At 33.5% G+C, this 26,520-nt stretch overlaps 1 protein-coding gene across 1 annotated transcript in view; it reads right to left on the reverse strand.

Moving 5' to 3' along the window:
* LOC126879860 (uncharacterized) overlaps positions 1–26,273 on the reverse strand; it is a 191,228-nt gene extending 164,955 nt beyond the window's left edge. Inside the window, exon 1 of the mRNA XM_050643174.1 lies at positions 25,684–26,273. Within this exon, the coding sequence (XP_050499131.1) occupies positions 25,684–26,132 (449 nt within the window). The 5' untranslated portion in view covers positions 26,133–26,273. The remainder of the gene's footprint in view (positions 1–25,683) is intronic.
* Positions 26,274–26,520: the final 247 nt, after the last annotated feature.

Below are 26,520 nucleotides of genomic sequence, written 5' to 3' on the forward strand. Positions count from 1 at the left end.
ATTATTTATTAAATTAACTAACTCCTAATCCTAAGACTAACCAGCATCTTACATTTAACTTAATCTACTACTGTACTGTCCTAGGTATTCCCAACGGTTCACCTTAGAATTTAATAATTATTGTTGCACACATCACTGTTGTAGCTAGGTTCACTGCCCGAATTTAAACTGACGCTGACATTTATAGATTTATCACTATCACACAAGTTCAAAAGGTTTGGTGCGTTTGAGCCTGCGGACTAGGTCTTGATTATCTAAAAGTTTTAACACTTCCCCGTTTATATGGTTGTGGAGTCGTTTTTCGTGACCCTTGGCAATCTTCTTTATTTCTTCTTTGATTGTTGCTATACAAAGTTCCCGATGTAGGTCTTTGTTACGGATATACCATGGAGCGTTGACTATGTTTCCTAGTATTCGGTTTTGGTCTCTTTGAAGGCAAGCATAGTTACTCTCACTAGTACAGCCCCATAACTGTAAACTATAGGACCATACTGGTTAGAGCATTTGTTTGTAAACTAATACTTTGTTTTTGATTGTAAGTTGTGAGCTTCTACCTAATACCCAATATAACTTCTTGTACTTCAGTTTTAGTTCTTCAGTTTTCCTGCTACTTTAATTTGCTATCCAAATGTAGCCCTAGATATTTAACTGTTTTCTTGTACGGAACGATTTTATTGTTTATTCTAACTGGGTGACTATTTATTTTTTTGTAAGTGAAATCGATATGGGCAGATTTCCCTTCATTGATTTTTATGCGCCATTTATTATTCCAAGTGTTTATTTTGTTCACTGCCTTTTGGAGGTGTCTAGTTGTTTCTTCGAATGTTTCACCGACTGCTAGTATTGCAGTGTCATCTGCAAATGTTGCCAGTTTAATATTTTCTGTAACAGGTATGTCACAAGTATATAATAAATATAGTATGGGTCCCAGAACAAAAGCAGATGAAACCTTCTGAAGCAGCCATCCATGCCTCTCTAGGCTCATTCAGAGAAGACGATTCCATTGCATGCTCTTCAACATAGCCTTAGAAAGGTCCATTTAAACTCCAATTTAGACGACAGGTGAAATATTTAATAAATCAGTCCAGATTTTAGCGGACCCTACACTGAAATAATTATAAAAAGTTTGTCGTTTTTCGTCAATGTAGGTCAAATCATAAAGTAAAAATATGCAGCAGACAACTTTTTTTCTAGAGCTAAATCCTTAAAGTATCGGCCTATGCGCGACCGTAGGGACTTGTTCTCAGCTCTGTTCGAGGTTTTGTCCTTTATGCCATCTCACTTAACTCCATCTTGAAAATTTCATACAGTGTTGTTTAAATTAAGCAGGAGAATTGTTAGAGAATTCCCGTAGGACCGCAAGACAATGGATACTAAGTGTTTGGCTGTAAAAGCAGACCGCTTTGTTCTAAATAGGTTTAATAATTATACAATAATAGGAAGTTTCTTATTAATGTTTATATCTACATTAAGTACAAACTGCTTATTAGTTTTTTCTTTAGTACACTATAATATTTTTTCCTTATTTATGTAAATAAAATATGAGGTATCTAGCTTCAATGGGATTATTCAAAAAATATTAACAGATAAGATTATTTTCAGGCCAACTAAATCAGGTGGGTTTAAATCAAACAAATAATTTGTGATCAAATATGATGAAACAATTTCATAACATAGTGTTTTCAAAATGGATATTTCCTACCAGCTAGAGAAATGACACTTAAGATCTTCTTCTACAAGCTGTGTTGATGATTGTCCGTTTGATTGAATATTATGTTTGGGTTTTAGATACTATAATAAGTAAATAGGCACCTATGTGTAAACATACAAAAAGTTGTATGTTTATATATTCAGTTTGGCAACACTGTGTGAATGTTGATAGAAACATATCCCTTTTAAGATAAACAGAACTGTAATTTAGTCCAGACAAATTAATATAATTTTTGCCAAAAAAATTAGGTGTTTCAACCAAATCATGTTTCAAATATGATGTGCCAAATAATTTTGAATTGGTTTCTGCCAAATAAGCTGGCTTTTTCTGTCATTAAATTAGAAACAACTTTAAATTTACCCTTTACAATCATTATCATCCAGTACTCGTATATTATTTTCACTGTACTAATATCCGTCGACTAATTTACAATGACTAATGCGATGTTAAATTATCTTATCGTTAGCGGCTTCTGCAATGTCTTTAGACCCCACCGATTTCCACTTCGACCATACACAAACATTATTCTTCTTATTGTGCTGTCTACTTTAGTGGAGGTTAGTGACTATACTGGCAAATATGTCTCTGTCAAGATGTTGAATCAAGTCTATGATATTTTTAAGACATGAAATCTGATACATACCGGAACCACGTTTTCCTTCAATCTTTTCCTGGAAGATCAGTTGAGCTAGGTATGTCCTAGGTAGCTAAGTTTTCTAACTGATGATCTTTAGCGGCTCTCTATTTATACCTATCCTCCACAGGACAATTTCGTTGGTGGTGTGGGTTGTCCAAGGTACCTATTTTCAAGATCCTTCTACAAAGCCAGAGTTCAAAGGCTTCTAACTTGTCTATAACAACAGCGTTATGTTGAGCGTCTAGGCCTCCGTTCCATATAATAGTATTGACCATATTTTATATAACAATGCAGAAAACGACTTCTAAGGCTGATATTAATGCTACTGCTACAAAATAAGCTTTCAATTTTAATAAACCCTTGTCGAACTACCTCTACTCGCTTTTACTTCTTGTTTATAATCATGTTGATTGTTGAACCAGCAGCCAAGATATATTTGTATTGGTCTTTACGTATTTAAGCTGTTTATGATTCACATATGTTGGAAGAGGTAAATTTTTGTTTTTTTGATATTTTCATTAGTTTGATTTCGCAGTATTCATCTTCATACTTACCCATTTTTTCACAACTCTCAGTGACCCTATTTAACTGTATCTGGAGACTGTGGTACGAATCAGTCATTAAAACAATGTAGTCTGCATAGCGGATTTTATTTACTCTTTTTCTGTTTATCCTGATACCTTCTGAAGAGTGCGATAAGGCGTTCGCAAGTATTACCTCCGAGCAGACCGGTTAAACAGTATCGGTGATAGCACACAACCCTGTCTAACACCTCGTTGTATTTCAATTGGCCTTGACGTGTTACCATTGGTCTTTAACAGACGTAAAAAGGTATAAACATACAAAATAACATGTATTAGCTTTGCTCTAGCAAACAGTCAAACTAGTCAGAAACCGTCAGCAAACAGTTGGTCAGTGAGACAACATAATACAGTCGCCAGTGCTATCCCCCCTACTCGCGCTGGTCCACTATTCGCTGATGGTTTCAAACCGTTTGAAACTGATGCTAGAACAAACCTAATGTCTCGTTATTGAATAGCCACTCCGGTTAATTCTAAGCATATTCAATGCTAAAAATATTTTCCAAATGTAATTAACAACATGTAATTTAAGACTAAGCTTCGATCGTCACTAACACATTATAGAATAATTTGTGTAATAATTTACAGCCATTACGCTGAAACTAGAGCTTCAGTATCAACTGCCATACATCATAGCCGTCCTATATTTTTTTATTACATGATAAAGGCACTTCCATTTTATATCTATGTAATGGTTCCTCATTCCTCAGGCTAAATTGAGCGCCAAATTGCTTAATTTTAAATTCAGTTGTTCATTTTGTACTTCTGGAATTAAGTATTTTATCTGACCTTTGGTTTACTTAGCAATTCTTCTAAAATCGGATCGTATTTTGTTAAAACAACAATACTCAAAAAGTTTCCTCGGGAACTTGGATATTTGCAGTCTGCCTTCTCTCTGTGACCACAAAAGGCTGAATTGTAGGTTGAAAGTGTTAGAATAACATCAAGGGGTTTAGAGCATACTTGGTGCCAAAAATATTTTTCATTCTCGATTATAGACTCTTGCTCTTCATCTATTGTTTCATGGAACCGCCATTCATAATACTTCTTCTTCGATATCTTCTTCTTCTTCTTTTTCCTCTTTATAAGCAATTCTGCTTGTTCATGTCATTATTATGTCATTATTCTTGTGATTATTGGCCTTACACTGGCTTTATAAATTCTTTATTTCATCTCAGTGTTAATATGTCATAACGATAAATGTTTTAAAAACCGGTGTTTTTATTGTGATAGGTCTCGATTCCGACATTACCTTATCGCCAACACACCGACCGCACAACCTCTCGCTTCGCCTGCCAATCTTGAACAGGACTTGAGAAGGTAATCAAGAAAAATAGAGAGATACATATGTGCTTCATTGACGAAGAAAGGACGTATGGAAGACACTAAAAGAAAGGGGAGTCGACAGACATATAATAGAAGTAATAAAGGATATGTACAAAAATAATACAAATACAGTCAAAACCAATAACGAGGAATCCAGAGAATTTACTACAAGTCAAGGCGTCAAACAGGGATGCGTGCTGAGTCCACTGCTCTTCTCAGTGGTACTGGATGAAGCGATAAAGAAAGCCAAGAGAAGAATGAGGAAACTAACATTAGGATACTGGCAAATGAAACGGACTCAACTGTCGGAGCTACTATTTGCAGACATGGTATTGATAGCAGAAAACAGAGAAGACTTACAGAACAATCTTGAAATCCTAGAAGAAGAACTATCAAATATAGATATGAAAATTAATACAGAGAAAACAAAAAAATGATAATTTCAAATACGAGGAAGACACACGCAATAGAATTAGACGGGAAACAACTAGAGCAAGTAGAATATTTTAAATACCTAGGAGTAATAATCGAATTAAATGGTAAACAAGACATGGAAATAAACGAGAGAATGGGACGAACAGGAAGCTTATTTAACGCTATGAAAACAACATTTTTGGGGAAAAAAGAGATACCGGAGGAAGTAAAAACGGCAGTCGTTAAATCAGTAGTTAGACCAACAATCATGTATAGCAGCGAGACATGGACATTGACTGGGAGACAAAAATCCAGAGTCAATGCTATGGAAATGAGGTTCCTGAGGAAAATAGCAAACAGAAAGAGGACAGACAAAATACGAAACGAAACAATTAAACAAAACCTAAAACTAGAACCAATCAATGAAAAAATAGTGGAGGGACAACTTAGATGGTTTGGGCACGTGTGTAGAATGTCGAACGAGAGGCTTACAAAACGAGTGTTCGAAATGAGAGTGCAGGGGAAAAACAAAAGAGGAAGACCAAGAGTTATGTGGGTAGATGAAATCAGGAAAGAAGTCGAGAGGAAAGGATTGACATTGGAAAGTGCAAGAAACTTAACGCAAGATCGGAAAGCATGGAGACTACAATGCCAAACTCAACTCCACCAGCCTTACACCTAAAGGTATAAAGGTTTAGGACTAAGTAAAAGTAAGTAAGTTAATATTATATCGTTTCGCCATATAGTGTTATTAAGGCATCCTGCCAGTCTATTTGCTTTTTGTACTTGATTTCTCACTTCTTTGTCCAGGTCTCCGTAACTTGACAATGTAATTCCAAGGTATTTTACTTCCATTACTTGTTCAATACTGATACCATCGATTTCTATTTTACATCTGATTGGTTCTTTACTGATTACTATTATTTTAGTTTTCTGAGATGAAATTGTCATATTGAATTATTTTGCTGTTATGTTAAATTTGTGGAGTAGTCTTTGCAGACTATCTTCATCTTGGGCTATCAATATTACGTCGTCTGCGTTGCAGAGTATTTTCACTTCTTTGTTTCCCATTCGATATCCTCTTCCTTTCTTGACGTTTTTGATGATTTCATCCATAATTAAATTGAAGAACATAGGACTGAATGAGTCTCCGCTTATTCCGCTGCCTACATATATAGGTTCTGTAAGTTGTCCATGTATTCTGACTTCCATTTTGTTGTTTTGGTAGATGTTTTCTCAATCGTTTTTATGATACCTAGGGGGACTTCTCTATTACTATTACTTCTTGTGTCTACAGCCAGGTTAGCACCCTACTGATAGACTTTAAAACCATAGAGCTCATAGAAACAGGATTATGCCTCGGAACAGGAATTATTTCATTACGACGACCAACGCGAGAAAGAGGACAGCGAATTTAATTATTATTGTTAATACATAAGAAAATATGCCAGGTGAATTTTGGATGTCTTTTGTCTTTCTATAGCGTCTAAAATATGTTTCCATTCGTCATAGCATTCCATTCAAACATTTTGTATTTTTTAAATGCCCGATTTGTGAATAAACAACGTAGTTCAGAATTGTTTTCTTCAGACTTCGTGTTTATCTTTCGTTTTTTCCTCCCACTCAGATATTTTCTAGAACTAGACATGTTGATATCTAACTTTCACAATTAACCTTACTTTGCCTTTATTGGCAGGTGAAATAAAAGTAAAATTATGAAATATAAATGACACACATGACCTATCGTCTTAACAATCAGACGGAGAATGCGTAGTACAGTCCTCCGTACTTAATAAATACAAAATGTGCTTTTTCTCTGACACCTAGCGTCATTAAACTGCCAGCGTCACGAAAAAACTAGGTACTTTCTCAATTCTTCCCTTATGAGTTTAAACCTTAATTACACACACCGGCAAAATTAACCAAACACCTTAAAAATGGGACATTTTTGATGTCTCAAATTTCCTAAACCTGTTGTCCGATTTGAGTGATTCTTTTAATATATTATAGCCTTATTATTTAAGAATATCGCTGTAATAATATTGTTACTCCGTATTTATCAATCAACGTTGTTACTATACAGGTAAATGTCATTTTATACCGGGTGTAACAATCATACTGTGTTTTTTTCTTAAAGTTCGAAACACCCTGTGGAATATTCTAGAATATATAAAATATTGAAATTCAAACTCAATTATATCCTTAGGCTTTCTTAACATTTTATTTTTTGATTCATTTGCTTATGTTGGAAAATAAAAAAGTTATGTGCTTTAACAACTAGCCATGTTTTTCATCAATAAATCCTCTTAGTAGGTGAGGACAGTATGCTAGCAGTTACTCGAGCGTTATGGGGACGTATTGGATTGTGAAGAGTGGGTGCTAAAACCAAAAACAGTTAAGTTAAGTTTTCCATAAGTGTGAGACACTTCATTTTTTAATTTAATTTTCCATTTTCACCAATCGTTTTTTCCGATTATAGCGCCATCTATCCATAATTCGAAAAAATGTTGCGAATAAAAGTTACTTATTTTTACGTCAAGAGTCCAAATCTGCAATAAAAATTGGAGGCTCCTATTTAAGATTTTAAGTAACCCCCACCCCAACTCCGTGGGGGGTCGTGTCTGGTGCCATTCTACAGAAAAAAAAATCTATTCTTAGAAAAACTCGAAATCGTCAGATTAAGATAAGGTAAGTTAAGTACATGCAAAATAGTGTATAATTCAAAAATCTGACGATTTGAGCGGGGCGTAAGAAAATGAGCGAGTCACAAAGTTTCACAAAAAAAGCGAATATTTCGCGAAATAAACGTCAGACGAAAAACTAAAAAAAACTTGTTCAATATTTTTCAAAAATCTATCTAATAATACTAAACACGACGCCCCACGGAGAGGGGTGGGGGGTAAATTAAAAAGGAGGTCGGGTGGGGAGTTACTTTAAAATCTTAAATAGGAGCCCCCAATTTTTATTGCAGATTTGGATTCTTGACGTAAAAATAAGCAACTTTTATTCGCAACATTGTTTCCAATTATGGATAGATAGCGCTATAATCGAAAAAAAAACGATTGTTTCAAATGGATAATTAAATTAAAAAATTAAAAGTCCCCCACTTTATGGAAAACTTAACTTAACCTTTTTTTGGTTTTAGCACATACTCTTCACAATCCAATAGGTCCCCATAACGCTCGAGTAACTGCAAATTTAGCATACTTTCCTCCCCTACTATGAGGATTTATTGATGAAAAACATGGATAGTTGTTAATGCATATAACTTTTTTGTTATCCCACATAAGTAAATGAATTAAAAAGGAAAATGTTAAGAACGCCTAAGTATACAATCTAGTTTTAATTTTAATATTTTACATGTGCTAAAATATTCCACAGGGTGTTTCAAACTTTAAGAAAAAAACACAGTATGATTGGTACACCCGGTATAACATGATATTTACCTGTCTAGCAACAATATTATTACAACTATATTCTTAAATAATAAGGCTATAACATACTAAAACAATCACTCAAATCGGACCACTGGTTTAGGAAATTCGAGACATCAAACAAAACATGTCCCATTTTTAAGGTGTTCGTCTAATTTTGCCGGTGTGTCTATTTTTTTGAAGTTGTGACCTGTGGTTGTGTCTAACTTTAATTATTATTGATTTTAAATTCTTATATTTATAAAAGGACACCGCACACATCTTATGGAAAATAAAATGTCACTCAAATTCAATAAAATTTACATGAACAGATGGGTCCTGAAATTTCAATAATTGGATACCTGATTGGTTCCAGTATAAATTTTGTATTATACGCCGGAGTTTATCATCCATTTGGGCTTTTGTTAGAACATCCATCATTTTTTGGTGTTGAACTGTATCAAATGCTTTTTGGTAGCCCACAAAGCAGCTGTAAATATCGCAAGCCATATCTCTTCATCTTTGAAATAATACCTGTAGACTAAATAGTGCATCTCTAGTGCATCTTTACAAGGCCAGTAGAGCATATTAAATAAATAAATAAATTATAATATTGACTTATCAGTTCTTAATATTTTTTAGTTATTAATTTTGAATGAATTTTGTATACTCTTTGTAACGAAAACCTACTAACTGCAATAAAAGAATAATAATTTGAAACGCAATCCTCCCCCCATCGCAGTCATGCCAATGGCGTCAACCGCTAAGCGGATGAGATAGAGAGAGACTGATAGATGGCGAGAACGAGAAGGAGGCTTAGACAAATCACTTTACATGATTACTAATTAGTAAATGAATTGATCAAGCACCATAAACAAAATTTTAATTGATGCGTTTAATAATCCGTCAAATATGGCGGCTATATTCATTGTAGAGCGAGCTGTTTATTGATTAGCGAAGCTTTTGGTAATTATTGGTTTATTTAGTTAAAGCTTTCATAATATTATGGATATAATTTTCAACGGGGAATATTCAACGCATATTTTGCAGCGACAAAAATTATATTTTTGTTTTTTATTCTAATTTAGTTAGATACCATAAAACTTTTATTTTGTGGTGTATGTTTATTATAACTGTAATATCCTCCACTTTAAATATTGTCTCGATGTGTGCTTTTTGCTATTTGGGGCTAAAAACTACCCCTGTATGAAAAAAATCGAAAAGTCCAGATTTGCGTATTTTAAAGAATGTTGAATAAAGTTTCTTTCAAGTTATTTAATATAATTTTATGAAATTGAGTATCTTCTCTTTTGATGATTAAAATCTATCCTTTTATATTCCAAAAAATTGATCGAGAAAAAAGTTTTGGCAGCTTAAAACAAACATTTGGTGAATTCACATATATGTAATATCCCTTTTAATATTTCGTAGACTAGGAATTAAGTAGTTTTTAAATATAAACACAATAAAATAATTTAATTTTTATCACTTTCACCACCGTCTTCAGTCTAATCTTGATCCAAAAATAGAGAGCAATTGTTACAATTATCGCCAGAACATGAACAAAATGCGGAATTACAAAAAAGTCCACCTTTTTTGCATCAAAACATAAAAATCCAAATACCATCCATCAGGAGAAGAAGTAATTGAAAGGGAAAATGACCCGGTAAATTATAAAAAATAAAACAAACATATTGGTGGGCTACAAAGATAGAAAACTAAATAAAAGAGAAAAGAAAGCGTACCAAAAGTAACCTGACCATAGGAGATGATGCCGGAAGAGCATACAGTAGTCAAAATTATAAAACAAAAAGAAATATAGAGGAGAAAAAAGAACAATTTTGGGGAAAAATGTAAAAATATAGATAGCTTAATGGGAAGCTCAAAAACAGAAAGACATGGGAGACGTTGAGGAACGTTAGACACGACTTGAAACAGTAAAGATACAACCAATACAAAAGGACAAATTATTAAAATATTTCCCAGAGTTATTACTAGAAAAAATATCTAGGTATATACTCCTCCAACTTACGAAATAAGAGACAGTCAAACACGAGTTTCAGATATAGCAGAAAACGAAATAAGAAATGAGCTAAAATGATGAAAAATAACAGCAACTAGACCTGGAGACATACTTGCAGAACTGTTAAAGTACGCCCCTTCATAAAATAATTTAAAAAAAAATATTTCACAAATAATTATAGAGGAATATGGGTCGCACTTTCTGGGAGAAGATAATATGAGAAAATCATTAAAAAAAGGATGGAATAAGAGCTACGAACTTCAGAAGAACAGAATAGTTTTCATCTGGGACGTATAATATACTATTGTGCTCTGTATTTTCTTCTTGTCATGAGATCAAAATGCCTTTTATTAATTACATTAATTAATTTATTTATTTATTTGCTAGTCACAAAACAAAATAAAACTTAATAAACTTTTTCAATAAAACACATTCTCAGGGCTACTTGATTGTATGTATTATATTATCTTTATTTTGTGGCTTCTAGTATTTCTCGTTGCTTGTTTTATCCAGGAAAAAGAGGGCAATAAACATACTCAAAAACTCATATACATTTTATAACTAGTATTTATTTATATACTATACCATAAATATACAAAATTTAAATTTATGCTAAACTTTATTCTGTTGTAAAATTTCTTATCTAATCATAAAAATACCTTTAATTCTATTATCTCCTTTGTGAACCACATTCATTCAGTTGAATCGGTAGACTGTTCTTATTATTATATAAAAAAAACAAAATTTAATTTCCCCTTTTTAAATAGATTACTAATATCTTCTATGATTTTATGAGTGAATAATTGATGTTGTAGTACTGTTAAGTTGACGTGGCTTAAAAAAAAACAAATATGGTATGTAATACTAAACAACTCTCTCTTTTCACAAATAATGTGACTAACCTTTGCCGACGTCCTTATTTTTTCTGCTGGATTATGTTTTCCTTAGTTCTCCCACAACGTGCTCCTTGGATTCTGCAAACTGTCCTTTTCCTTCAAACTGTTTTAAAAAACAGCACTCGTTCGAATTCTCTCCTCAAATTAAAATCTCTGACTATTAGAAAAACAATATCAATCTTTAGAATCCAAAGTTTATATAATACTGCTACTCGTTACTGACAGAAACTGGAATCTTTTCGGACACAAGCAGTTTATACTTCTCGACTTGATCTCGTTTTCGTCTCACACGAATCTGTTCCACGGTCACCAAATTAACACACTTTACACAAATACACTACTTTCAAATTGGACTGATTGCTTTCGATGGTAATTACACAATAATTCCCCTTTCTCTCATAAATTTGAAACTCACCACCCTATTCTCCTTCCATCGCTCTCATAGCCAATCACAAACATTCACCAAACATCATATCCCTACTTTATTTTCTTAAGAAAAAATTGTATTGTATACAAAATGTCTTTCTTCACAATTTCTAGAAGATATTAAAATTATTTTTATTTACAATCTAAGAAAACATATATCCCATATAAACCTATATCCTAAACTAAACAAAAATGTTTACTATCATTTCTTTCTAGGAAACCATTTAGAAAGCATTGTCTATTGTTAAATCACCTCGGTATACATTAACTTTCTAAACAAACCGTTTTAGTGCGCTCTTTTGAAATTTATAAAATATTCGTAGAAACTCTACCACTAAAATTTTATTCTTCTGCGAAACACTTCTTACTGCTAAATTATTTTGTTTACAAAATTTGACCATATGCAGGATCATGAAAATCTACGGTCTCGTGGTCTTTGACATAAAATTATTTTTCAAATTCTCCCCATAAAAATTATTTAACAATACCTACAGACAATAGGTACTTACATTTTCTATAAAACAGTCATTGTATTCATTGAATTCGTGGATTTCCGAAAGGTCTATGCTAGTGTCCCAGTCAACTACCTGTGAAAAGTATGGACAACTACCATGGAATATCACACAGAATGTAACTCACGGATAACATAACACCTGCATAAATGGTGTAAAATTAATTTTGGTACATAGACAATGATTGTAGAATAAAAGTATGTGTTAGAATGTATGTGTAGAATAAAACTTATACATAATATGTACAATAAAAATAAAAAAATATCAATCTTCGTCTAGGTTGGAGGTGATCGGTCGATCATTACTCAACACGGACAAGGAACAGAAGCGATCGAGCAATACTCGATGGCAGACGGCGAACGAAAAGGAAGGTAGTCTTCTATGATTACTTAAAAACCCGGGGTAAGAGCTCTTAGCAGATCAATACTCGAATCGAACTCGATCCTTTATCTTGATTTACGGGATATTATATTTTTGACGGTGTTCCATCTCCAGCGTGCATCGATAGTAGTGGTAGGCTGCTGGTGGGAGTACATGTATGAGGAAATAGGATCAGCTGTTGGTAAGTGCTGACGGCAACGTCGTTATAAGTCGGACAAAACTACTCAAAACCATTTAAAGTCGGAAAAATGCTGGAAATGGTGATTGGAGTATGGTAAACTGCAAACAGAATACATATGCTATGTAAAGTCACGGATAAGTAGATAAGTAATACATTTAGTGGACACTGCCAAATTATCTAATAATCTTGTAACAAAATGTTCCTTAAAAAGCAAATAGTAAATTTTAGCTTTTTGTGGCCGTTGGAGTTTGGAGTGTTTGGTGTCCAGAATGGGTGGGTGGTATTGTAGACAAGTACCTATAATTATAAAATATTAATTCTAGGCTGGTGGTATAGAAACGTAAAAATATTGATTGGGTTGCTTATTTAAAAACCGCGATGTAGGTAAATCTATACTTAAACCAACACAATATAAACTTAGTCAAAGATATACGTTAGGTGAAAAAATGGTGTAACATTTGTTAGTTGTCTGAGATTGAATCTGGCCTAAAGTTCTCTTAATGAAAATTAACGTTGCCATCAATTAGACGTGCGAAAGGTTGTGTGTGGCACCGGCACCAGCGGGATCGGGGGTTCGGCAATAAGTATACGGGGGCGGTCTAACGACTAACGGATTGTCGGTGGGTGGTTGTAAGCAATCCTAGCCTGCAGTCTGAATGTTTAATGGGTCTGAGAGCGAGAAATGGAGGATGTGGTCGCCGGGCTGAGAGCTTCGAACTCGGAGCTCTGCTTCTCCTGCCGCCTCCTGCGCCGCCAACTTAATGGTAACGGCGAGGATGCCGTTTTCGGCTTGTGGTTTTAACTCCTGGGGCATCCGACGGAGACGGATATACGTTCTAATGAAAGGCACCTCATTTTCCGCGTGCTTTAAACGGCTTTAGTCATGGGTTTTATTTTCCTGATAAAATGTGGGAAGAATATACAAAAAAAGTAAGTAATATATTAAATAAACTTTTGACAAAATTAATACTTTTTCTTCTTCTTCTTCTTCTTCTTTATTTTTTTTTTGTATAGACTTGACTCTGTCTGTTGGTTCAATGTGCCTCCAATAAGTTGTCGTTCCATCGTTTTCTTAATCTTCCCACTGATCGTCTTGCTATTGGGGAACCGTCTCTCGCCGACCTCACTACTATATTTGTTGTCATTCGGCTTATGTGGTCATTCTATTCCACTCTTCGGTTTCTTACCTAGTTATAAATGTTGTCCACCATGAATCTCCATCGTATATTTGTACGCTCTAGCTCTGTCTTATAGTATCTTATCATTTTATCATCGATTTTTCGAAGAGTTTTCACTTCCGCTTTTTCTTTTATATTTCTGTCCTCTCTGTGCCAGGTCGTGTTTCTGCCGCATATGTCATTTTTGGCCTGATGACTGTTTTGTAAATTCTGCCTTTCATTTCTTTTCCGATATTTTTATGTCTCCATATTGTGTCATTCAGGCAGCCTGCGCCACTGTTTTCTCTGTTCACTTGATCTTCCAATTCTGTTTCGAGGTTTCCGTAGCTCAATAGTGTGATGGCTATACTAAAATCACAAAAAGATGCACTAGAAATAAACAAACGAAGACACGTTGAATGTTACGAGGAGTACTCTCGAATCATGATTTACGATTTATAAACTTTGTAAATCATGATTTGGGATTTACAATGTCGTAAATTGTAATCTTGTAATATTGTAAGGTTGTGGAGGTTGTAAATATTGTTTACAATATACTATTGTGTATTCAATTTATCAATCAAAGGCAAAATGAAAATTAAATGAAATTTTTTTAAAATAACGAGGGCACATAAATTTAATACACCCTGTATATTGATCTGTAAATATTTATTAGAATTTAGTTTGGATGTAAGTGGATTTCTTTTTTAATGAGCTTTCCGATGAACCATTAAAGACTTTTGTGAATAATTAAAGTGAAAAGGACGATGTATTTAGATTTAAAATGGAAAAAGATTGTTTATTACGGGAACTATAGAATCCACAGGTAGAGGTAATGATCATTTTCTAGAAAAATGGTTTAAAAGAAAGTTTAGAATTTTAATATCTTTGTTTCAACCCGAGTAAATATTGTAGGGTTCCCCGAAAGTAATTAGGATGGTCGGAATAATTTTGAAAATGACTGTTTGTTTGTCGAATGGAAAAGAGAAATGTTTCTGATTCTTGGCAAGTTGGAAGGGGAAAAGTGGTTTGAATGTTGAGTGAGTTTGAAAAAGAAGTTATTATGTTTTTGGCATCGCTGAGGAGCAGTTCCACGTTTTCGTGGATAAGTAGTTAGCAAGTACCAGTGGTTGTTTGATAGTGGAGAATAGTGCTGAAAAGTGGAACGAGAGACAGATCAAATTGAGACGAAATACCTCTTTGGTTCTGCATTATTGTGAGAAGGAGAGCAGAGAATTTTTGGAGTTTGTGTGAATCGAGTACTGGTCAAAAGAGGCTTTGGCTCGTTGGAGAATTGGTGCTGGTATGCTGATAGTTTTGAAGCTGGAGAACGGAGAGGGCTTTGATGAGTAGCCTTTAACATAGTCAACGAGGAAGAGCTGTTTTTGGGTCACGAGAAGACATCAGAGTGGGTGAAGAAAAAAGTCAGTCAACTTATGTGAAAGATATTTTTATGTTCGGAAACTAAAATTTTGAGTAAAGAGCATATGAATTAAAATTCCAATATTTCTAAAAGTAAATAGGAAGTATAGCTAATCTTGCGAATACATAAATTTGTTTTGTTTAGTTTGTTTTACCAAAGTCATCGAGAACAAACCGATAAATTGTTTTTTTTTAACTATAATAAATTTAAGTGGTAAAAATTTCATTCGGACATCTGTGTCCACAGGTTTTAGATTTGATAGATTTTTAGAGTATTGATTTTGATAAATAAAAGACAATTCTGTATGTTTATTTTATATTTTTGCTTTATTTCTTTTTCCTATTTTATCCCGATTAGGATCAACTAAGAGATTCTGAAACCACGAGAGAAGATAAGTATAACGTAAGATCATTTAGACATTTTTTAATATTACAAAATGGCACCCTGAGATTTTTTTAATCATTTTTTATGTATGATTTGCTAAAATTAAATAATTAATCAAATAAATAATAAATAATATAAAATTAATAAGAAGCAGATCATAACAATACATTGTAAATAAAGATTTAGAGGTACTCCTTGTAACATACAACGTGTCTTGGTTTGTTTATTTATAGTGCACCTTTATTGTAATTTTAGTATAGTTAACTTCCATTTTGTTCTATTAGCTGACCCTCTAGCTCGAATTTACTTCTTATTGGATTTGCTGTTATAATCATGCATTTTGTCTTTTTCTAAAAATTAACATGTTAAATAATCTTTCTCTAAACGATCGTTTTCGAGTTATAAAAAATACGAAAAATAATAAATTTCAAGGCACAAAAGCGTAAGTAAAAAATATTGTCTTTGCAATTACAAAGTGCCTAAATTCAAGTTCAAACCTTGTTCTAAGAAGTCCTGATAAGTATTTTGGGCTTATTTAATTTTAAAACGTTTTTTTGTTGTCAATGCAGCCCGATCGCCTGTCCTCTCATAAACGTTTCATTAACAGTTAAATACAATGTTTTAGAATAAAACATGCCAAAAATTCTTATTGGGAACGTTATGGTAGAAGAAGGTTTTATCTTAAATTTAAGCACTTCACAATTTCAAAAATAATAGTTTTTACTTAAACCCATCGTTTTTCTTTCTTTTTCAGTTTTACATTTTATATAACTCGAATACGATCAACTTTAAAAAACACTGACTTTTTTTTGTTCCCAATGATCGACAAAACCTAAAATAATGTCTACTCGGTCCAAAAAAGTTGATTTTTATAATTTTTTAAAACAAAATATTTAAATAAGTGTAGCAATAACTCAGAATTTATGGCATTTAGGTATAGGGAACATAGTACGAAAAATAATTAGTATTTCTTAAGGACTTCAAAAGGCGAAAAAATATAGGACAGGAAGGCAAAAAATACACATTCCCTTTGAAACAAGACAGTTCATTGATTTCCAGAAAAACGGAAGATCTGACAACAATGTAAATACCACCATAATATCGGCCGCATTACTTGACCCTTGTCACTAAAACATAAAAATCGTGCAAGCCGTTTTCGAGATAATTTGGGGTAGGTATTTCGCTCTGTATTTCTAAAATTAGTATGTAGTGTAAACAGTAAAGCCTAAACCGAAAATGAAAATATAACTGAAAAATAAAAATGAATAACCATTTTCATCTCGTTGCAACACGAAGCCAAAGCCGTCTTATATTTCAGTTCGTTTAAGCAGAAAACTCATGACGAGGTTGAAACGCGTGTTGATGCGAGTTTCAAGTGTTTAAAAATTTAGACGTCGGCAAAGAGAGATATAATATATACAGTGTGTCCACGAATGGGGTGCCCAAGAGGAAAAACTGTCTTATTTTAAATTTTAGCAAAAAATGTCATTCTTGATAAAAAGTTTTGCTTTTTCTAAAACCCCATAAAACGAAATCAATTTTAATTTTTTCAAAACCTGCTTAATTTTGTAGCCTATTTTATGTAAATTTTCTATACATTTTTGCACTAAGTTTCAAATTGTAACAATAATCTAGTGTTGCTAACAATATTACCTAAGCTAGAATATACCTAGCTTAGTAACTGTCAACTCAGATAAATAATTTGTAGATTGCCATTTTTTTTCGACATTTTTCGTTCAAAATAAAATATGATGGGATGCTTAACATTTTCTTGTCGAAAAAGAATGACAATTCGCAAAATATTTATCGGAGTTGACAGCTACTAAGCTACATTGTAGCTTAGCAACACTAGATTATTGTTATGATTTCAAACTTAGTGCAAAAATTTATAGAGATTTGCATAAAATTGGCTACAAAATTAAGCAGCTTTTGAAAAACTTAAATTTCATTTCGTTTTATGGAGTTTTAGGACAAGCAAAAATTTTTATCAGGAATGACATTTTTCGCTAAAACTGAAAATAAGAAACTTTTTCCTCTTGGGCACCCCATCCGTGGACACACTGGATAATAGTAAAAAAGAAAGAGAACGCAGTTACCACCCAACAAGACGGTAAAATTAGTAATATTTACTTTGTGATAAAATGGGTCAAAGCATATGTCCCGAAGAATAAAGGCAACCAGTCCCCAGTGGTGGAGGTAAAAATATTAGTAGGTTGGTTAATTCTCACAATGATAAAAATTAAAACAAAACGTAGTTTGACCATAAAATTACCACGACACTGATCGTACCCTCGGTTGACGAGACGATCCACAGGACAATAAATTTTAGCATTTTTGGTGTTATCTATTAAGGGTCATAAATACCAAATTTTGACAGAAATTTCTCTATTTCACGTTGCGTTTAATCTTTTTCGCGTTGGGTTGAATCCCGTCTTCAGTTTTTATCTTTTTCTGTTACATTTTTCTATTTCACTCAGAATGTAGCGCCACGTTCCGTCAGTTTTCTGTTTTAGAGAGCACTACAAGCACTCTGACCAAACGGATTCAAAACTCGTTAGTTTTTCATCAGAGAGTGTATATGTTGCTATCACTAAACAAAACCGAAATAATCCGGGCGACATCTACTAGATATAAGTCAAAAATTTTCAAGTTAATAAAATATAAAATAATAATAAATTAAAAATTTTATTGGGACCAGTTTTTTGGTTACATCTCCGTGGCTTCTAAAAATGTAAGCCAAACAGATGCTGGAGCATGGAAGATGAAGGAATTCTATAATTTGCAATTCACATCCCATCTGTCCAGCGCGGAAAAATTCAAACGAAAATGGAACCCTACATACTCAGATAGGAGTAATACTAATAGAAATAAAAATAAAGGTCTCAATAAAGTTTTTATTTTTAAAATTATTTTATATCTTATTAAGTTGAAAACTTTGACTTTACTTCCAAACCAAAAATCTTATTTGTTTGTGATAACCTACTCTTAGTTGTCATCCCAGTCTTCCCCTTTTTTATTAATTTCATCAGGTCTCCGTACGTGATTATGTGGCTTCCAATTACAAGTATCGTTTTTTACACAAAACCATTTATCAAAACCGCAACGTCCCGGAGGAATCCACGGGAGGCAGTTATTCATTATACTCGAATCCCCATAACACCTTAGTAATACCCCAGATTTCGTCACCACCAGAGGGTCAACAGATTGCCGCTTTTTAGTATTGGTTTTTCGCAACAACTACGGATAAACTGCACCATGCACCATCACAAAATAAGACATATACAATTGGAAGAACTGAAATGATTAGATACCTTAATATTTATTTTATTGATTAAAATCAACGCTACGAAACAATAAATTTTGTTGCAATATCTAAGTTGGTTATACACTAAAATTTTTCAAACAAACACCGAGCTAAAAACAAAATACCGTTATGAGTAAGGTATAACATTTAGAGAATTTGTGACATTTGTAACAAAATATCGAAATATTGTATTTGAGAGAGCTATTGTATTGTATATTAGAGAGCTGCAGAAGAATTTTTTATGGAACTCTGAGGACCTCATTGTCTTCTTTATAGAGGAATATAAATTAAAAAAATGTTGTGACTGGCTGATTGACACTTAGTCTATGCCGTTAAAAAAGTGTAAAAAAATTAATAAAAAATTCATTTAATTGAAACGATACGATAAACTACCCGAGATAATCGATATAATATTGATTAATAATACTTCACTCATCCATGATAGCTATTAGCTATCGTTCACCCTAGCCTAGCTCAGACTCCCAAAGTGTGTGTTCGTCTTGTACTTATCAAAAATTTGAACACTGAAAATTTAGAATAGAAGCAAACAAAACAATACTTTAACTAATCATGTTCATTGCAACATTTATTAATCAGTAAAGATATAATTGAAATATGACTCATGAATTCAATAACAAATTCAAATTCTTGCCAAAAACTAACAATTCTTGGATTATACTTATGGCTTTTGGTATTGGTTCGATGGTGACTCCTTGATGTCTAATGGTACAGCTGTCGACTTGTTGTAGACCTGGGCAGATGTTGTAGCCATAGGTCCTTGCAGTTCTAGATTGATGGTGGTCTAGCTGCGGTACTATGGATGGTGGATAACTGCTGGATGCATGCTATTGTCGGCCTTGTAGTGGCATCACCGGTGATGAAGGCTGGTGACTCCCGAAGGGAGAAAAGTGATTTATATCCAAAAACTAGAAGACAAAATGTGCATCAGTGACAATCAAGAAGTTGAAATGTACCTAAATGTACCTTTGCCAAATAGTATTCAAAAACTAGCAGATGGCAAGGGTAAATTAAATGGAATTATGATTGATTACTACTAGTTAAAATTATTTGATCACTACATGCGTATTAATAGGTAAAATGAAATATTTAAAATTAAAATATCAGGACATGCGGAGAGTTGAGGTTAGGTAACATACGAAAAAATGATTATAATAAACTAGGTATGTATTGTTATGCTCTACCTTTTCTGTTTATTTAGATTAATTAGCAAGTTAATAATTTGATTGATTATCCAATCACTTTATCTATTGCCTATGTAAAGACATAACTAAATTCCAATTAAATTTTCCAATCAATTTCATTATCAGGGCCAATTTTGTATTTGATCCAATACCAGTAATCTGTGTATTCTAGTATTTCTGGTTGCTTACTTCTTCCAGGGTAGAAACAGGGAAATTGACAACACTCAAATTCACATAAATGTAATTTATTGTTTTTATTAAATGCCGTGTACATATGATTCAAAATTATTAAAATTTAACTTTGTTGCAACAATCTCTAACTTAATAATTATAACTCCAACTCTGATATCTCCTTGTTTTGACAAAATTATTTATTTAATTAATTTCTTATTTACTCATACTGAATTGAATGAATTTTACTTTTCTTCTTTTGAATTGATTTCTCAAATTTGAAATGACTAACTGTGTTACAAAAATATTGTTCAATAAACAAGTAAACAAATATGGTCTTGATATAAATAACTTTTCTCCATTCAGACAAATGATTTGGCTAACCTTTTATTCTTCACTCCCTCGTTTTCTGGATTGCGCTGTCCTTGATTCTCTCAACACGTACTCTCTGGTTGTTGCGAAAAAATCCCCCTCGTCAAAACTGCTTCCAAGAAAAACACACAGAACTTGCTCGAATATTTAGTGCACAAACGGATAATAATCAGCTACTCGTTTTAAACAAAACAAAGGAATCTCCCTCGGACCAGGAAAATTAACTCTCCAACCGGTCGACGATTTGGTTTCAACTTGACTCTGCTCGCAAAGGCTGATCACACCACTCTACACTGATTATACACTTTAAAAACTCGACTGCCTTCTTCGGATGTCAATTACACATTGTCTTTATTTTTCTCTCCAATCCATACTCTCACATCCATTATCCCTTCTCCCGATATTTTTCGTCCACCAAACAACAACCTCTCTCAAACCATTTATTTCTTAAGAAACCCAATATTCTTCCACATAACGTTTTCCAATTTGTCAAATTTCAAGGAAAATCATAATTAGTTATTTTCTACTCTCTACTTTTACAACTAAAATAATACCGTTTGTATACCACATTAAAATACCTTCCCGGAAGGATCTTAAAAACGTTATTGTCCCGTCAACGCTCTCTCCACTTTCTAATCACCCGAGATGTTTTGTTAATGTCCCGACCATTTCGTCGAATAATTATCACTAATCGTTTTAATTTTTCCGAAACACTTGTTTAAAAGCAAAATTAAATTCTTAACAAATTTGTCCATTTACAGGGTGACGAAAAACTATCATTTTATGGTCGTTGATATAAATTTAATTTTTTTGAATTTCCTTAAAAAAACAATTCCACAACAGTATGTAGGAATGTAATTAATGTAATAATAAAAATTCTTACCCCAAGGGAAGTGATAGTCTGATGAATAAAATGTTTTATTTTCAAGCTCCTTTAGCGTTTATAATATTACCACCATCATCATTGTGAGAATTGTCACTGTCATCGAAATTACATTTGAAATGACGACCAAGTAAGTATGAAGTAATGAACATGGAACATAAATATTAAAGATAAATGTCTTTGATAGAATGAGATTTTAGAATGTAAAGAGAGTTGCCTATAACAGGAGATAGAAAATAACGAAAGAGGGCGCTAAACAGGTTTTTAACGGGAAAACAAGTTAAAACGAATACAGAAGATAATTATTAATGAAACATTAAAGAAAATAAAGTAAAATAATTATTTAAAAATAAAATAGCAAAGATGTGACGTTTGTAACGTTACATAATTCATCATCATTATTCTCGTTGCCTTTAGCATTATGCGGGGTCGGCCTCCCTAATTACATTTGTCCATAAGTTTCCAGGTACTTGCAAATCAGCAGTTATTCGTATTAAACAATTAACGTTTATAACGACGTTAAATATTTCCTAAGCATTTTTATCTATGCTCTCTCCTTTTAGTATCAATTGGTGTCACCCTTAGGCTTCTCCATATAATGAATCCTAATTGTATCCTCTTTTTTGACTCCACTCATCCATCTAAGCATTCTAATTAGAGCAACATGCATTCGTTGTTCCTCTTTCTTTATAACTGCGCAACATTCAGTTCCGTACATCATAGCTGGTCTTATGGCAGCTTTATATGATTTTCTTCCAGTTTCACAGGAATCTTTCTATCACTCCACGCACCACTTCTGCGTCTCCATTTCCCCATTACCCTGTAATCCTAATCCTAGTATTCCCTTAAACTTATTACTTTTCACAATCATTGATCATTTTATTTGAAGTAACTCCTTCTTTAAATGATCATTCCAAATATTCTCTTTTCGTTATAACCGCCAACTTTTAAACAATTTTCGTCAAGAGCTTGTCTCTACTGCTTCAGTTCTTGTTTTATTTCGCTTTCAGTATTTCCTAGTATGACTACATCTTCAAAATTAATTAAGAACCAAGGATGCCAAAAACCACCACCATCTGTGAAATCCACCACCATCTAATGATTTAACCCAATTTCTACCTAGCTACGGATTTTGTAAAATGTTAAAATTTTGGTAAAATGTATACAATGGATTACTGAGCCGTGTGTAGGTGTGATCTTGACCGCTTAGGCGCCATTTGAAAGCTTAACTCAACGCTATTGACTTGGTGTATTTGCGGTTTTCCTGTCTCTCCTGGAACCTAAGATATATACTCCCAAAAAATATGCCATTTTGTATCTACCTATCTAGCCCTATAGCTGGCCTATGGGTGGTCTAAAGTCACAAACTACACCGGTTCTGAATTGGCCCTGATCCCCTCTTGAAACACAGAAAAAAATTTCAGATCGGTGTAACTTTTCCACACACATACATACATACATACATATATACATATATACATACATACATACACATCCACAAACATTTTCCTCTTTTTCAATAAAAGTTGAGTCATAGTTCTGAACTCTGTAACTTTTTAATGGTATAACCGATTTTCAAAATTAGACATGCGTTGGAAAGGTAATAATCAGTGCTATCAGAAGCCGTAAAGTTCGGACTTAAATTTTGAAAATTTTTTGGAATTTTGGGGACGAGAACGAAAAACAGACCCTTAAAGGGTAAAGACCGTAAAATCCACACCCTTGGACCAAAATGGAGAGTTGACATATGGATGGGCGAGTCTTTTCCTAATCTTTAAGATGGGATTTGGCCCAATTTTCAATTTAGTCAGATTTAGAAAATCGTTAATTTTGTGTAATAGTGTCGCATGTAGGGGTATTGTGCGCCACTGACGAGAACTGCCGTTCTCTGGTAATTAGAGAGGTGTAATGAGTCTACATAATAATAGGTAGAATATATTTGTGTAAACGACAACTTATAAGGACAACGGATGAAAAAAATGAACACTGAAAAATTTAAACAATAAAATTTTTGATTTAAATGTAACATAATATATTACATTGATGAAAAGCCAGAAGAGTTTAATTAATATAATATTAAACATTACTTAGGCTAAGAGTAAGAGGTGACTTAGGCGATGTGGTCAGAAACTAAAGCTATGAGATGGTATTGTATAGGGCTTTTCATCGATTGTCCTTTGTTTCGAGCTTCTGTCATATGTTGTATAATCTGTGTATAATATTAATGTACAGGGATTATACGACATATGACAGAAGCTCGAAACAAATGACTGTGGATGAAAAGCCCTATTAAACAATTTTGTTGTATCTGCTTTTTTATATTTTATGTTTGATATTTTTTTAAACTCTTCCCTATCTACTTTTTTCCCCTGTGTATATGTTACTTTTTTCAATCGAACTCTTTTTTCCATATCTCTAAACTTTTTTCTAGTCTTTGTTGATTATAATCCATCTTAGGCAATCATATAGCAAATTTTGTCTAAAAAAAATATAATGAAACATATATCTATGACGAATAAATCGATTTTGTGAGACCTCGTGCAGTTTTTCGACTCCATATACTTTTGCGCCGCGGTTCAACCACCGGGGAAGATTACTATTAATATTATTTGGGAGACACTTTACAAGACATTAATGAAGTCCCTGGTGTGATATTGTCGCCACATCATATTTCAAGGCACAGGACTGCTTGTCACTCGATAAATTGGCTGCTGGTTCGTAGATATGATATGATAGCGGTGATGCTGAGGCTCAGTTATTTGATAGCGAACCGAAATTATTAGAGAGATAGCAAGTGGTTGCCAAATCATGTAATTCGTTTGTTGAAAATAATAGGGGTGCTAGTTGCACATATGGCCACATTGGCGTTTTAACTTTAATAGGTGGGAGGGAAGGGAAAACATTGCATAAGTGTTAAGGGAGCAGGTTTATAAAACATTTTCCTCTACATTGCACTGTATTGTCTTATATATTGATCGCAATCTGTTTATTAAAAAGACACACCACGGGAGGGAAATCACTCATATGTGATATACATATAAGTTATGAATATCTACAAAAATCTCAAACATTTGTTGTTCCTCACTACATTTTCCAAGAGATTTGTCGGTATTGTGTAATTGTTTTTTTTATTGCTGCATTTGATACGCTAAATTGTCCTAGATAATTGAAATAACATTGGAAAATAATATTTCAATCAACTGTGATAGTTATCGTTCATCCTAGCCTAGCTAAGATTCCCAAGTTGTGAGTCCACCTTGTTTGAATAAAAAATATGAACAATTAAAATTTAGAATGGAAGCAACGAAAACAACATTTAAGTAATCATGTTTATTTTTCAATAAATATATAATAAAATATGACTTATTAAATGCAATAACATAATATATTCAGAATTCTTGCCAAAAACTAATAATTTTTGGATTATACGTATTGCTGTTGACTTGTTGAAGACCTGGGCAGAGGTTCTGGCCTCAAGTCCTTGCAGCTGAAGATGTTGGTCGTTGCAGTCTAGGTGTGGTCCTCATGGTTGTATCGCTGGCGATTGAGAATGCTTGAAGCTCCCGGAGGGAGAAAGGTGTTTTATTCCCAAAAACTAGAAGATAAAATACATATCAAACATCAAGAAGTAGTGAAACCAAAATATACCTTTGCCAAATAATTGTAAAAAGTAGCAAATAGCAAAGCAATAAAATAAAATTAATAGTAATGATTACTAGTTAAATTATTTGATTACCACGTGCATAATGTAAGTTAAAAGAAATAGGTATTTAAAACTGTTCATGTGCTTTTATAGAAAAAAAAAATGGTTATAAAAACTGTGAATGTAACGGACAGTAATGAATACAAGAAAATAGAATATAAATTCTTACCCCAAGAGAGAAATCGTCTATTTGGAATTAAAATGTTTTAAAATGTATAAAAATTCTCAATTTCTTTGCAACACGAAAATGCAGCAGCTGCATAATCCATCCATCCAATGGCACTACAGCCCAAATCGAGCCTTGGCCTCCTTCAATAAGCTTCTCCAATCATTTCGATTTACCGCTGTTCTTTTCCATGAACGCGTTCCCAGGAAGTTCCTGGCATCCTCATCGACTTCGTCTTCCCATCTCTTTTTAGGTCTTCCAACCTGTCTTCTTCCCTGCATTCTTGCATTCAGCAATTTTCTGGGGATTCTATTCTCATGCATGCGGACCACGTGCGCTGCCCACCGTAATCTCTGTAGTTTAGTGTGTTGTGCTAGAGTTGGTTCGCTATATTGCTCGTATATTTTTCTATTATACCTAATTCGCCAGTTGTTATTTTCCCTTATTGGGCCTAGTATCCTACGTAATACTTTTCTTTCAAACACATCTAATGCATTGGCAGATTTCTGTGTCACCACCCATGTTTCGCAGCCATAACTTACTATGGGCCTGATTATTGTTTTATATACTCGGAGTTTTGTTTTCCGGTGTACGTCTCGCGATTTGAATATGTGGCCCATCGCGAAATAGGCTTTATTTGCCAGCACAAGCCTTCTATTTATTTCCGGTTCTTCTTCACTGCTTGCAACCAGATCCATTCCTAGGTACGTGAATCTATTCACATGTTCTATATCGTCAGCCGGTCTATTTGATCTGGTTTGTATGAGTAGTTTTGTTTTATTTGTGTTTATTGCTAGCCCTACTGCTTCTGCACTCTGTTTCAACTCAACGTAGGTTTCTTCCGCTGCATTCATTGTTCTGCTCATTATGTTTATATCATACGCGTATGCTGCTAATTGGATAGATTTGTTTGTAAGTATGTTATTTCCGCTTACCGTCAACCGTCTAATTACATATTCAAGAACAAGATTAAAAAGCGTTGGAGCCAGTCCGTCGCCTTGTTTCAGTCCTTGCGTTATCGTAAATGGTATGCCAAATTCTTCCAATATATTAGGTAGAATTGGTCTATCTATTGAATCATAGGCTTGTTTAAAATCTACAAACAGATTGTAAACGTCCATGTCATATTCCCATGCTTTGGCTAGTATTTGTTTACCTGTAAATAGTTGGTCAATGGTAGATCTATTTTGCCTAAACCCTGCTTGATATTCTCCGATGATTTTTTCCGTGAGAGGTTGAAGTCTTCGATTAAGG

Source organism: Diabrotica virgifera, chromosome 2 (assembly GCF_917563875.1).
Source record: "Diabrotica virgifera virgifera chromosome 2, PGI_DIABVI_V3a".
NCBI classification, from domain to species: Eukaryota; Metazoa; Arthropoda; class Insecta; order Coleoptera; family Chrysomelidae; genus Diabrotica; species Diabrotica virgifera.